Here is a 12,344-nt window from a genome sequence, read left to right on the forward strand (position 1 = left end):
TTTTTTTGGTCTGTCTTCCCCTTCTCGACTGTGAGACCTTTGTTGGATAGGGACCATCTCTATATGTTGCCAATTTGTACTTCTCAATTGCTTAGTACAGTGCTCTGCACACAGTAAGCGTTCAATAAATAAGATTGAATGGTCTTTCCACCAGTCCTTGTTGCCTCACACCCTTTAGAACCCATCTCCTAGAACACACACTGAATAACATGGAACACTGCACACGCAACTTCTACACATTATCCAGAGTTTGACATGATCCAGATTAATTGCAGGTCTGGATAAATAGGAGCCAGATAAGTGGGGCCATGCATATCCCTTTCATTAATATGCCTGATTCCTCCAGTCACAGCAATCAGTTGATACTTCTTCAACTTAAATTGAACTACAAAAATGCTATGGTCACATTACATTTGTGTTGCTTTATACTTTTTGCAAGTTTGCTTTGCAAGCAATGGTATTACATTTCAAGGAAATCACATATTTTCACTCCTACCTTATATAATTAAAACTAGTTTTAAAGTAAAAGACAACAATTTCTGATGACAATAGCAGTTCTTCCTTTAAAATAATTAAATCATCATCTGAAATTATCAGGAAACTTAAAGAAATGAGTCCTCTTTTCCCCCTGTAGAACTGCTCCTTATGTTTAATTTTAATTGCAGATTATTCTTGTTCCTTTAGCAGTGTTAATAGATTTGAGACAGAAGACATACTTCATTAATTGCTTCTTGCAGAGGACTGCATTTCAAACAGTGGCTTGTCTGACCCAGCTCCTACTGCTTGTCTGATTATTATGAAATAGGCATTGTTTCCACATAAAGACAAGAAAAGTTGGAAACAATGTAACCATTCCAGATATTAGCATTCTCCATTTCTTCAGAGACTTTTTTGGTAAGGAAATGTCTCTTCAGAGAAGATTCAACATTTTTTCAAAGAAATATTCAACATTCTGTCTGTTCTCTGCCCTATAGAAAATTACTACCTATAAGAAGAGACAAGGTAATATGTAGCATTGTTCTGGCTTCCATAGACAGGACTACTTTTTCCACCTTTTGCCTTCACTGTTGGTGGGGATAAGTACTCTCAAGTCTAATGCTTAGATGAGCCTTTACCTATAAGAATCTCAAGCTAATGAATTTCAAGATGTTTCATTAGAGATGTTAGATTCTTCATCCACACATCATGAAACAATTAACCATATTTTAGATTATACACTTTGGTGGTTTATCCTCTCATTTTTACTTTGCCAGCCAGCCTATGGGCAATCACTGCTTACTGAAACCTGTCCTACAGGCTAGGTAGATGAAATGAATGGGGGTTAAATGCAAGCTATTGTTCTCTTTAGTGTGGTTTTCAATTATCTACTCTCAATTCTGCTCTTACAATCCCAGCAGGTAAGTATTACTTGACTACCGCTACCTACCTATTCAATGTTTTTCTTCCGTGGAGTTCAGGTTGCTACAAATAAATGCTTTCACTGACCCACATGGCATTCCAGAAAATTTCAGATAGAAAGAAATGTAGTAGCCTCATTTTATCTGAGGAGAACCTGAAGCCCAGAAAGGTTAGGTAACTTACCAGATGTCACACAACAAGCAACCTAGTTGACTCGTAGCTCACTACTTTATCAGTCCAGTACACCAGTGATTAATCTTTTTTTAAAAAAAAATGGATTTTTCCAAATTCCTTTGTAAGATGTGGAACCATATCTCCTTTCTAGACAAATGTATTAAAGGACTAGTATGAGAAACTGAATAGTTCAGTGTGCAAAAGGACCCACAAAGATTCACAAGGATCATCTCATTCCCTCCTACCCTACCTCAATGGTCTTTTATTTCATCCTAATATATACACTCCATCTCATGGTTGACCTTTTGCCCATGTCTTCCTTCTGGTCTGAAACCCCCTCTGTCTTCATATCTGACAATCCACCACTTTCCCCACCTTCAAAACCCTCCTAAAATCCCATGTCCTCCAAGAGGCCTTCCCTAAGTTCTCATTTCCCCTATCAATGCTCCTTTTACTGTTATGTATTTGCACTTAGAACTTTGATATTCACCCCAGCCCCTTTGCACCTTTTGTAAATATTTTTATGCTCTATTATTTTTCCTATTTGTGATTTGTTTGAATGTCTATCTACCCCTGTAGACTGTAAGCTTCTTGTGGGTGGGGATTATGTCTACAAACTCTATCGTATTGTATTTTCCCCACACTTAGTGCCATGCTTTTGAGCTCAATAAACACCACTGATTGAAGGATGAGAAGAAGGTTTCTTTCAGCTCTGATTGATTTTGCTAACAAAAATAAATTCAGGGAACCAGTAGGAATTTGGTTGCTCAAAAACCAAAACATTTTCCACTAGTGAATTATTTCTCTTGAATTTCTTGGGGACTTTCTGAGATACATTCAGAGCTACCTGGAATCATATTTGAAAGCCACTGTAGACAGTAGTCAGCCTCCAGACAGTAAGCTTCTCCAGACTGTAAATTCATTGATTAATTAATTATTATATGTGTTAAGCACTTACTATGTGTCAAGCATTGTTCTAAGTGCTGGGGTAGATACAAGTTAATCTAGCTGGATGGTTGGATACAATCCCCGTTCCACACAGGGCTCACATTCTACATAGGAGAGAGTAAGATTTAATCCCCATATTTTACAGATAATGTAACAGGCACAGAGAAGCTAAGTGATTTGTCCAAGGTCAAACAGCAAACACAGGACAGAGCAGGAATTACAACCCAGGGCCTCTGACTCCCAGGCCTGTGCTCTTCTTCACTAGCCCACAGTGCTCTTCTCATTGTGAGCAGGGAGTGTGTCTACCAACTTTATTGGATTTTACAATCTTCCAAGCACTTACATACATACCTGTAATTTATTTATAACAAATAATACTATTGTCTCCTCCTCTAGACTGTAAGCTCATTGTGAGCAGGGAATTTGTTATATTATGTTGTACTCTCCCAAGCACTTAGTACCGTACTCTGCACACAGTAAGCACTCAATAAATATGATTGACTGATAAAGGGCTTAATACAGTGCTCTGCACGCAGTAAGCACTCATTAAATACCATTGATGGATTTGATGGATTGACTGTATTAGACTACTTGTTCTAAGTGATGACAGTGATAGAAATGGATCAGTCCCAATAATTCCCTGGCTGTGTCACAATCTGAGTTTCTCTGGAAGGGTAGACTCTCAATTCCTGGACTTGAATATGTCTTTCTCCAACTGGAAACTTGACAGCTACCTGAAGGTAATTTAATTTTGAACCAGTCATTGTCTCCCCTTACAGATTTAGTTCAATTGTTTGGTTTTCACGGGTCATAGGCTGAGATTGCAAAATGGACAGTTCTAACTAACATTTGTGCAAATGAGCTTTTCTCCTCTGTATCATTTGGAAATGAAGAGCTGAGCTACAGGGTTACAGGGAAGCTATCAAAATGAATTCAAATGTACCAGAAATCAACCTCACTCAAAATTCAAACAAAAACGCCAATGAAACTTGGCTAAAAGCAGCATGGCTTAGAGGAAAGAGCATGAACCTGGGATTTAGAGGAACTGGGTTCTAATCTTGGTCTGCCAATTTCCTGCTGGGTGACCTTGGGCAAATCACTTAAATCCCCTGTGCCTCACTTTCCTCATCTGCAAAATGGGGACTCAATTCCTACCTCTTCTCCCTCCCATTTAAACTATTTAGAGTGCCATGTGGAAACTGATAATCATGTATCTCCCTCAGGGCTTAACACAGTACCTGGCATATAATAAGTACTTAAATACCATTGAAAAGTATTAAAAATAGGTTAAAAAAGGCAAGTGTGTGATTCCTTTAAGTCCACTGTTGGACTTCTTTTATATCTTGCCTCATTTCTAAGGGCCACCCTGAAGTGAAATTTGACTTCACCCAGTTTGACCAGGAATACCAATAATCTCTCAGTGAATAAGGAACATGAAAACCAAAGAGTAAGTGATCAATAAAAATAAACAGTCCCAGAATGAGAGAAATCCTTTAGGCTAGGAAGAGAGCAGTGAACAGATATTAATAATAATGATAATAATGATTGTGGTATTTGTTAAGTGCTTACTTTGTGTCAGGTACCATATTAAGTGCTGGGGTAGATACTTGCCCTAGTTCCACCAGTCCTTTTCCCTAGCCAGCACCAATGGGGATATTTGTAGATATGACTATAGAAGGAAGAGTAGGACATGAGGGATAATGCTGCTGATTTGGTTGAGGTGATCCAATGAACAGGGCGAGCCCCGGGAAAAAGCTCCATTTACCCAAAGGGATAATGCAGTCCTGCATTTTTCCACTCAGACTTGTACTTTGAAATTCCATTCATGTCCAATTTATAGACGGCCACAGTCTTAATCCCCATTTTACAGATGAGGGAATTGAGGCAAAGAGAAATTAAGTGATTTGTACAGGCATGCAGCCCAAACAAACTTGTAAATAAATCCTTCAGCTGTATTCCTGTCTCCTTGAAATTTGTGGTCACCCCTCCTGCTAAAACCATAACATTAGTGTTACACTGAGAACAGAGACACTCCCTTGCGGGACATGCTGGGCACCTGGGAGACACTAGGAAAGGGGCTAGGAGCCTGAAATGGAAGTCAAGTATGGTTGACACTAATGATGAATGGATCTGGTAGTGAACACAGCAGAAGCCATCTCACAAAAGCCTGACATCCAAGTAATCTGAAAGTGATTTATTCAGAAATCCATTTTTCATCCATCACACAAGTGGGTATGTTGCCATAGAAGGCACTGGGAAGGTATTTGCCATGTGAACCGCCTTCCAAGGAGAGGATCAACCAGAAGAAAGACAGGACACACCAAAATTACATACTAAAACAAGGATATTCTCTTTAAAAGCATAAGACAATCCGTGTACATAAACCCACACCTCTATACCTGCAATCTTAATCAATCAATCAATTGTATTTATTGAGTGCTTACTGTGTGCAGAGCACTGTACTAAGCGCTTGGGAAGTACAAGTTGGCAACATATAGAGACAGTCCCTACCCAACAGTGGGCTCACAGTCTAAAAGGGGGAGACAGAGAACAAAACCAAATATACTAACAAAATAAAATAAATAGAATAGATATGTACAAGTAAAATAAATAGAGTAATAAATATGTACAAACATATATGCATATATACAGGCTTAAGAAAAGAAATCTTAAGAAAAGCAGGGAGAGAACGAATCGATGAATCCCAGTGACCAATAGCTTTAGTAGGACCGACATCTACAGAACAATTTGCTTGCCAAGACTTAGTGATCAGCCCAAGGTTCAACAAAACCAAGATGTAAAGTAGAAGACCATGACTGTTCAAATCTGGATCTCCCAAGAATTATGGAATTTCAAATAACTAGACTTTAAACCTTCGATCACTATGAAATGTCCTCCCAAGAAAAGGAAGTGATGGCACTTACCTGCCGGAATTGCTCCAGATCTATTTTGTTTCCTACCAGCACCAGGGGGATGTCATAGGTGTGCCGGACCTTATAGATGAGCTCCTTAAACTCAGCGGCTTCCTGGAAAGATTGGCGATCGGTGATGGAGTAGCAGATAATGAAACCTTCTCCTCCTCTCATGTATTGGTCTCTCATGGCCGTGAATTCTGCCTATGGAATAAGAAGAAATGATTCTTTTTTTTCCCCAAGTGAAAAAGGGTCAGGAGAATACTGATGCACCGATTTGTTTTCCTGTTTGGTGGTTTTTATTGAGATACATAAAATCTGATCCACAGTGTGGGTTGTGAGGGTGAAACGATCAGAATCTACACATCTTTGACATGCACTGAGTGCTTTCTATGTGCAGAGCACTCCACTAAGTGTAGTGGGGAATGCAATGACTCTAGAGCATGGAAGGAGTCAGAGTCTACCCAAGACATGCTCAGTAATTATATATGTTCTGCTAAATTCACCAAATAATCTTTTCCTGCCTGTCCTTCTGGCATCTTTACATAAGTTAAGTTACACTGTGAGGTCAGGAGAGAGGCAGTGTGGTCTAGTAGGAAGGGCATGGTCCTTGGATTCAGAAGGACCTGGGTTCTAATTCTGCTCCACCACTTGTCTGCTGGGTGACCTTGGACAAGTCACTGTGGGTCAGTTACATCATCGGTAAAATGGGGATTAAGACTGTGAGTCCTATGTAAAACAGGGCCTGTGCCCAAACCAGTTTACTTGTACCCATCCCAGTGCTAAGTAATACATTGTCCGGCACATATGAAGTATTTAATAAATGCCACAATCATCATAATCAGCAGCAGAGGGATGCCCAGCTTTCTTTGGTACTACCACTTCCTTTCCTATACATTATGGAAAGATATTGTGGATGACATTTGAATAATTTGAACCTTAGCAGGTGAGAAAGAGAGCAACAAGTAAATCTATCAATCATATTCACTGAGCATTACTATATGCAGAGCAGTGTATTAAGAATTTGAACAGTATACTGTAACAGAGTGCTCTGCATATAGCAAATGCTCAATAAATGCCATTGATTGATTGGAATGTTCCCTGCTTATAATGGTCATACAGTCTAGAAGAATAATTGTAGCATTTGTTATGTGCTTACTACGTGTTGAGCACTGTACTAAACCCTGGAGTAGATTCATAATAATCAGGTCTCACATGATGCTCACAGATTAGGAGGGAAAACAGGTTTTGTCCACATTTTACAGATGAGGGAACTGAGGCAAAGAGAACTTGAATGATTTGCTCAAGGTCACACTGTAGACAAGTGGCATGAGCAGGGATTAGAACCCAGGTCCTCTAGCTCCCAGGCCCCTGCTATATCACTAGACAACATTGCATAAAATAGGAATTACAACATGCTACAAGGACTGAGCAGAGGCAGTGGTTTTATTTGCTGTTTTAATGAGCATATTACTGCTATATTAAGGACACATCTCCTCCAAGGGGCCTTCCCCAATTAAGCCCTCTTTCCCCAACTCCCTATCCCTCATCTATGCACTTGGTGCTGTACCTTTGGGCACTTAGTATTCACCACAATCTCAGCACTACAGCATGTATATACATATCTTTGTTGTATTGTACTCTCCCAAGCACTTAGTACAGTGCTCTCCACACAATGAATACCATTGACTGATCACTGACTTAACATCCACAATTGCTACATGTCTTTGCTACAGACTTACTATGTTCCAAATACTGTGTTAAGTGCTGGAATAATAATAATAATGACGATGTTAAGCACTTACTTTGTGCCAGACACTGTATTAAGTGCTGGGGTGGAAACAAGCAAATCTAGTTGACACAGTCCCTGTCCCATGTGGGTCTCACAGTCTCAATCCCCATTTTACAGGTGAGGTAACTGAGTCACAGAGAAGTGAAGTGACTTTTCCTAGGTGACACAGCAGACAAGTGGCAGAGAGGATTAGAACCCATAACCTTCTGACTCCTAGGCCCCTGCTTTACCCACTATGCTATACTGCTTGGAGTAGATGAAATACCATCAGATCAGACAGAGGCTCTGTCCCCCAAGGAGAGGGAGGTAGAACAGGTATTTAATATCTATTTGATAAATGAGGAAACTGACAGAGATAAATCAAATAACTTGTCCAAGGTCACTCAACAGGCAAGTGGAAGAGCATCCGGATTTCCAGCCCTATGCTTCTCCCATTAAGCTATGCTGCTTCTCTTATTTTTAGCAAAAGGGCTTCTGAGGAGAAGGAATATGGTAAAGTCTGAAGTTCCTCTCCAGCCATGCTATATGGGTGAGTTTGAGAGCAGGGAGTGTGTTTATAACTTCTAGTGAGTGCTTTGAGGTGTACTCTCTGAAATTTACCTGAATTTCCCTTTCATCATAATTCTGGAAGACACCTCATAAACAGCAATGAAATGTTTTTCTAAGGCATAGGGTGAATCATGCAGCTATCATTTCAGCAGCTATAGGGATATCAGTGCCAACAGGTATATTTCAGAAGTATAAATCGCTTCTTAAATATATCTTTCTCTAAAAAGTTAAGTAGTACTCTATAACTGAATATTTTTTTAAGTGAACGGGTTTATTTCCGCAATTACTTATTTTGACATTTTGATATTGGTGATGAATTATGGGAAAAATATTTGTCACTACGGCAGTGATCATTTTCAGCACCCATTTATTATAATATGTAAATTAGGCTGAGAAGTGTCCCCTTTTTACTTACCATTAACTCAATTTGTCATTGACTTTTGATGGTGATTTCCCTTCTTCTTTTACCCCTCTTTTTGAAATTGAGGGGATTGACTTGGGGATCCAAAGTCTGGTTTTTAAACTGTTCCATTGTGAAGGAACACCTCTAGCAGGTCCTGGTTATTAGGAGCTGCCCGCTAAGGAATTAGTTGGATAGCATTTACCTAAGCTCTCCTTATGGTTCAGTGAATAGAAATTCAAGGGAGGAGTCATTTTGGATCAGTTAGTCAAAACCTGCATTAATGTCCTGTCACTGAGTTGACCTAACTTTTGAGAAACTGTTCAATTTTAGACTGAAAAGGAATACTAGGAACTTGATCACTGTCATAAGGGAAGAAGAATTGATGGGAGAAGGTGGAGTAGAAAAGAAGGGAGAGATTAATGTCTTTGTCACTAGAGGAAAGGAGAAATATTGGATATAGGAGACAACAGAGGAGATTATGGAGGGTGTAGTAGCATAACAGAGCTAAACATCTGTTGAACAGACACTGAGGGTACCAAACACTTGGAAAATACAAATAAATTGAGAGACTTTTTTGTTGTCCACAAGGAGCTTACACTTAATGAGACAGACATGCAAATATTTATAAATTGGGTAATCAAATAAATGTTTGATGTAAAAAGCATATATACACCAGTGCCAGAAATAGCTGGGAGGTTATATAGTCTGGGAAGTTAAGAATGCATAGGGAAAGATGGGATGTGAAAAGAGTTTTGAATATGGTGGAGGACATCGGTCTGTTTATTTTTTGGATTTGCAAAAGGAAAGAGAGCAGCATGAGCAAGAGGACAGAGGAAGGAGAGTCAAGAGAGGGATAGAGTTAGCCTGGGAGGAATAAGACAGTGAGTTGGGATGTAGCAAGTAGAGAGAGCAGATATGTAATGTGGATTGAGTTGGTAGAGAAACCTGAAGTGGACTGTGGATGAGTTTTTGGTCAATGCGGAGGGGCACAAGGAAAGGAATGGAAACCAGGGAAGGGGTTGGAAGAGCAGCGACAGATAAAATCACTGCATCCCAGAAATATTTTCAACTACTGATACAAGATGGGCCATTCTTCCCTTCACCTGATCTGGAAACACAAACTGTTCCTCTGAATATTTCTTCCAGACACCTTCCCACCACCACAGTTAAGATTAGGAAAAAAAACAAAACTACTGATATGCTCATGTTACCCTCTGCCTTAGCCTGTCAAAAAATTCTGAACTACCAGCATCTGCATAGAGAAGCAGCATGGCTCAATGGAAAGACCATGGGCTTGGGAGTCAGAGGTCATGGGTTCTAATCCCACTCCGCCACTTGTCAGCTGTGTGACTTTGGGTAAGTCATTTAACTTCTCTATGTCTCAGCTCCCTCATCTGTAAAATGAGGATTAAGACTTTGAGCCCCACGTGGGACAACCTGATTACTTTGTATCCCCCCAAGCGCTTAGAACAGTGCTTGACACGTAGTAAGCACTTACCAAATATCATCACCATCATCAACATCATCTCCCATTCATCCCCACCAGTTATAATAATCTGTCCTATATTCAAAAACACTACATTTGTCCTCTCAGCGAGAAGCAACCCTTTAAGAACATGATCCATGCATTAATCTATAGTAAAATTTACAACATATAATAATGATTATTATTATGACATTTGTTAAGCATTTATTATGTGCCTAGCACTATTCTATACACTGGGGTAGATACAAGGTAATAAGGTTGGGCACAGTCCATGTTCAACATGGGGCCCACCATCTTAATTCTCATTTTACAGATGAGGTAACCGAGGGACAGAGAAGTTAAGCAACTTTCCCAAAGTCACGCAGCAGGCAAGAGGTGGAGCCAGGATTAGATCCCACGTCCTCTGACTCCCAAGCCTATGCTCCTGCCATTAGGCCGTAATGTCTGGCAACTATTATATTGTACTCTCCCATGCTCTTAGTGCAGTGCTCTTCCCACAGTAAGCACTTTGTAAATATGATTGATTGAGTAGAGGAGGTTGAAGCTTGGGGTGGGGAATGGGGGTGGGTCAACGAAGACTCTGATAGACTCTAAACTGCACTCTAGACTCTAAGCTCCTTGAGGATGAATATCATGTCTTCTAACTCAAATTGTACTCCCAACTGTATACAATAAGCATTCAACAAATACAATTGATTGGTGATATAATTCAGAGCTTGTACCTGAGTGATATCTGTTTGGTTTAGAGGTAGGGTTAGATATGGGACATATGGTAGAGGAAGAATCAACTGAATTGGGCAGAAAATTGAATTGTGAAAGTGGAAAGACAGTGAGGAGCTGAGAATGACACTGAAGTTGTTGGCTTCTGGGACAGGGAGGATAGAGGTGTTATTGACTGAAGGGAGGAAAATTAGGAGGAGAAGGGCTAGAGGAAAAGGTGAGGAGTTCCATTTTGGACATATTGAGTTTGAGGTGCCTGCCGGACATCCAAATAGAAATGTCTTAGAAGCAAAAGGAGATTTGGGATTGCAGGTTAGATGAGAGGTAAAACTAGGGAAATTGATTTGGCAGTGGTTTCCTTAATGGTGGTAGCAGTAATATGGTGAGCAGGGAAGTTTCCTCAGACAGTGAGTGTGTGTAGATAAAGGAAAGTAGGGAACCAAGATCAAAGCCACCTGGCATGACTACGGTAAGAGGCTGAGATACAGTGGAAGAATCATTGAGTGAAACACAGAAATAGCCAGAGGGGTAGTAAGAGGACTGGTTTAGGTTCATATCAGTAAAAATGAGGTCCACAGTATTGATGGCAATGAGGTTTAAGAGGAATTGGATAGAGGAGAAGAGGTTCATTAATAACCTTAGAATGGTTGCAGCAGAGTGAAGGAAGATGCAGGGGGAAGAGGGAGGGAAGAGTTGCTTGTAAAGTGTCAAAAGGAGTTGGATGAGAGGAAGAAAAAGGTGTATGAAACACATTCAAGCATTTTGCTCAGAAATGGGAGGAAGGAGATAGTGCAATGGGGTCCAGAGAAATGTTGTTATTTTATAAGTAAAATGAATGCATGTCTGAAAATAGAGGGAAAGGAGCCCCAGTGGAAAGAGCCCGGGCCTGGGTTCTAATTCCTACTCCATCACTTACTTGCTGCATGACCTTGGGTAAGTCACTTCCCTTCTTTGTGCCCAGTTCCCTCATCTGTAAAATGGGAATTTAATGCCTGTTATTCCTGCTTAGACTGTGAGCCTCATATGGGACCTAATTACCTTGAATCTACCCCAGCACTTGGTACAGTGCTTGACAAACAGTACGTGTTTAACAAATGTCACAATTATCATTATCATTAGTGGGTGATTGGGAGCGTTCATCAGGGAGGGAAGAGGATTGGGACCTAGTAAATTTAGAAAGTATCAGTGGAGTGGGAGGTTTAGGTGACAGGTAGAAGATTGTGAAAGCAGATTGGGGGATCTCTTCTTGACAGAGAACAAGGAAACAAGAAAGTAGTTAAGGGGTTGAGAAGAAGTCAGGGAGATGAAGGGAATATTTTTTGTGAGGTCATTCTTAATATCTTAGATTTTATCAACTATTTGAGAAGGTCATTAGGGAAAGAGAGGATGGAGGTGGAAAACTGGGAATTTCAGGAGGGAGTTAAAGACCTGTAGTAGTTGGTGAGATCAATGAGTGTGGCCTTCAATCATGTAACAGAAACAGTGTTGTGGAATAGAGGAGGGAGCAGTTATTATAGTTGAGGATGAGCAGAAGATGTTGGTGCCTCTGTGATGTTTGACATGTTAAGGCAGAGAGGGAAACATGAGGACATTATTTTTTTTTCCTAGTCTGAACTTTGGTAGTGGGAAGGTACCCAGAGTGAATATTCAGGAGATCAGTTTGTGTTTCAAGATTTGGTGCAGGTAGACTGGCCCATCTGGTATCAGGTAGCAGTGAACATATTTCTGGGGATGTACTAATTTCAAACCTGGTCTTTTCTTGGCAGCTTAAATTGAGGCATTAGGTGAATAAAGCTTAATGTCATCCCGATTATCTGATCTCATGTTGGATATACTCTTAACAGGGCCAGGAGTCATTACTCCCTATTATCACACAACATAATGTTTTACAGTAATAATCTGTGACCTCCTGCAAAACCTTGTGATAATTTCTGCAATGTCAGGTCATAGAAGTGTGAGTAG

General features: G+C 40.1%; 1 protein-coding gene across 3 annotated transcripts in view; it reads right to left on the bottom strand.

The window, feature by feature from the left end:
• RIT2 (Ras like without CAAX 2) overlaps positions 1 to 12,344 on the bottom strand; it is a 341,404-nt gene that overhangs the window by 182,386 nt on the left and 146,674 nt on the right. For all 3 annotated transcript variants that reach the window (XM_038744086.1, XM_038744087.1, XM_038744088.1), the window contains exon 4: positions 5,445 to 5,636. In XM_038744086.1, the coding sequence (XP_038600014.1) occupies positions 5,445 to 5,636 (192 nt within the window). The remainder of the gene's footprint in view (positions 1 to 5,444; positions 5,637 to 12,344) is intronic.

The sequence above is a fragment of the Tachyglossus aculeatus genome, chromosome 3, assembly GCF_015852505.1.
Source record: "Tachyglossus aculeatus isolate mTacAcu1 chromosome 3, mTacAcu1.pri, whole genome shotgun sequence".
Lineage (NCBI taxonomy): Eukaryota > Metazoa > Chordata > Mammalia > Monotremata > Tachyglossidae > Tachyglossus > Tachyglossus aculeatus.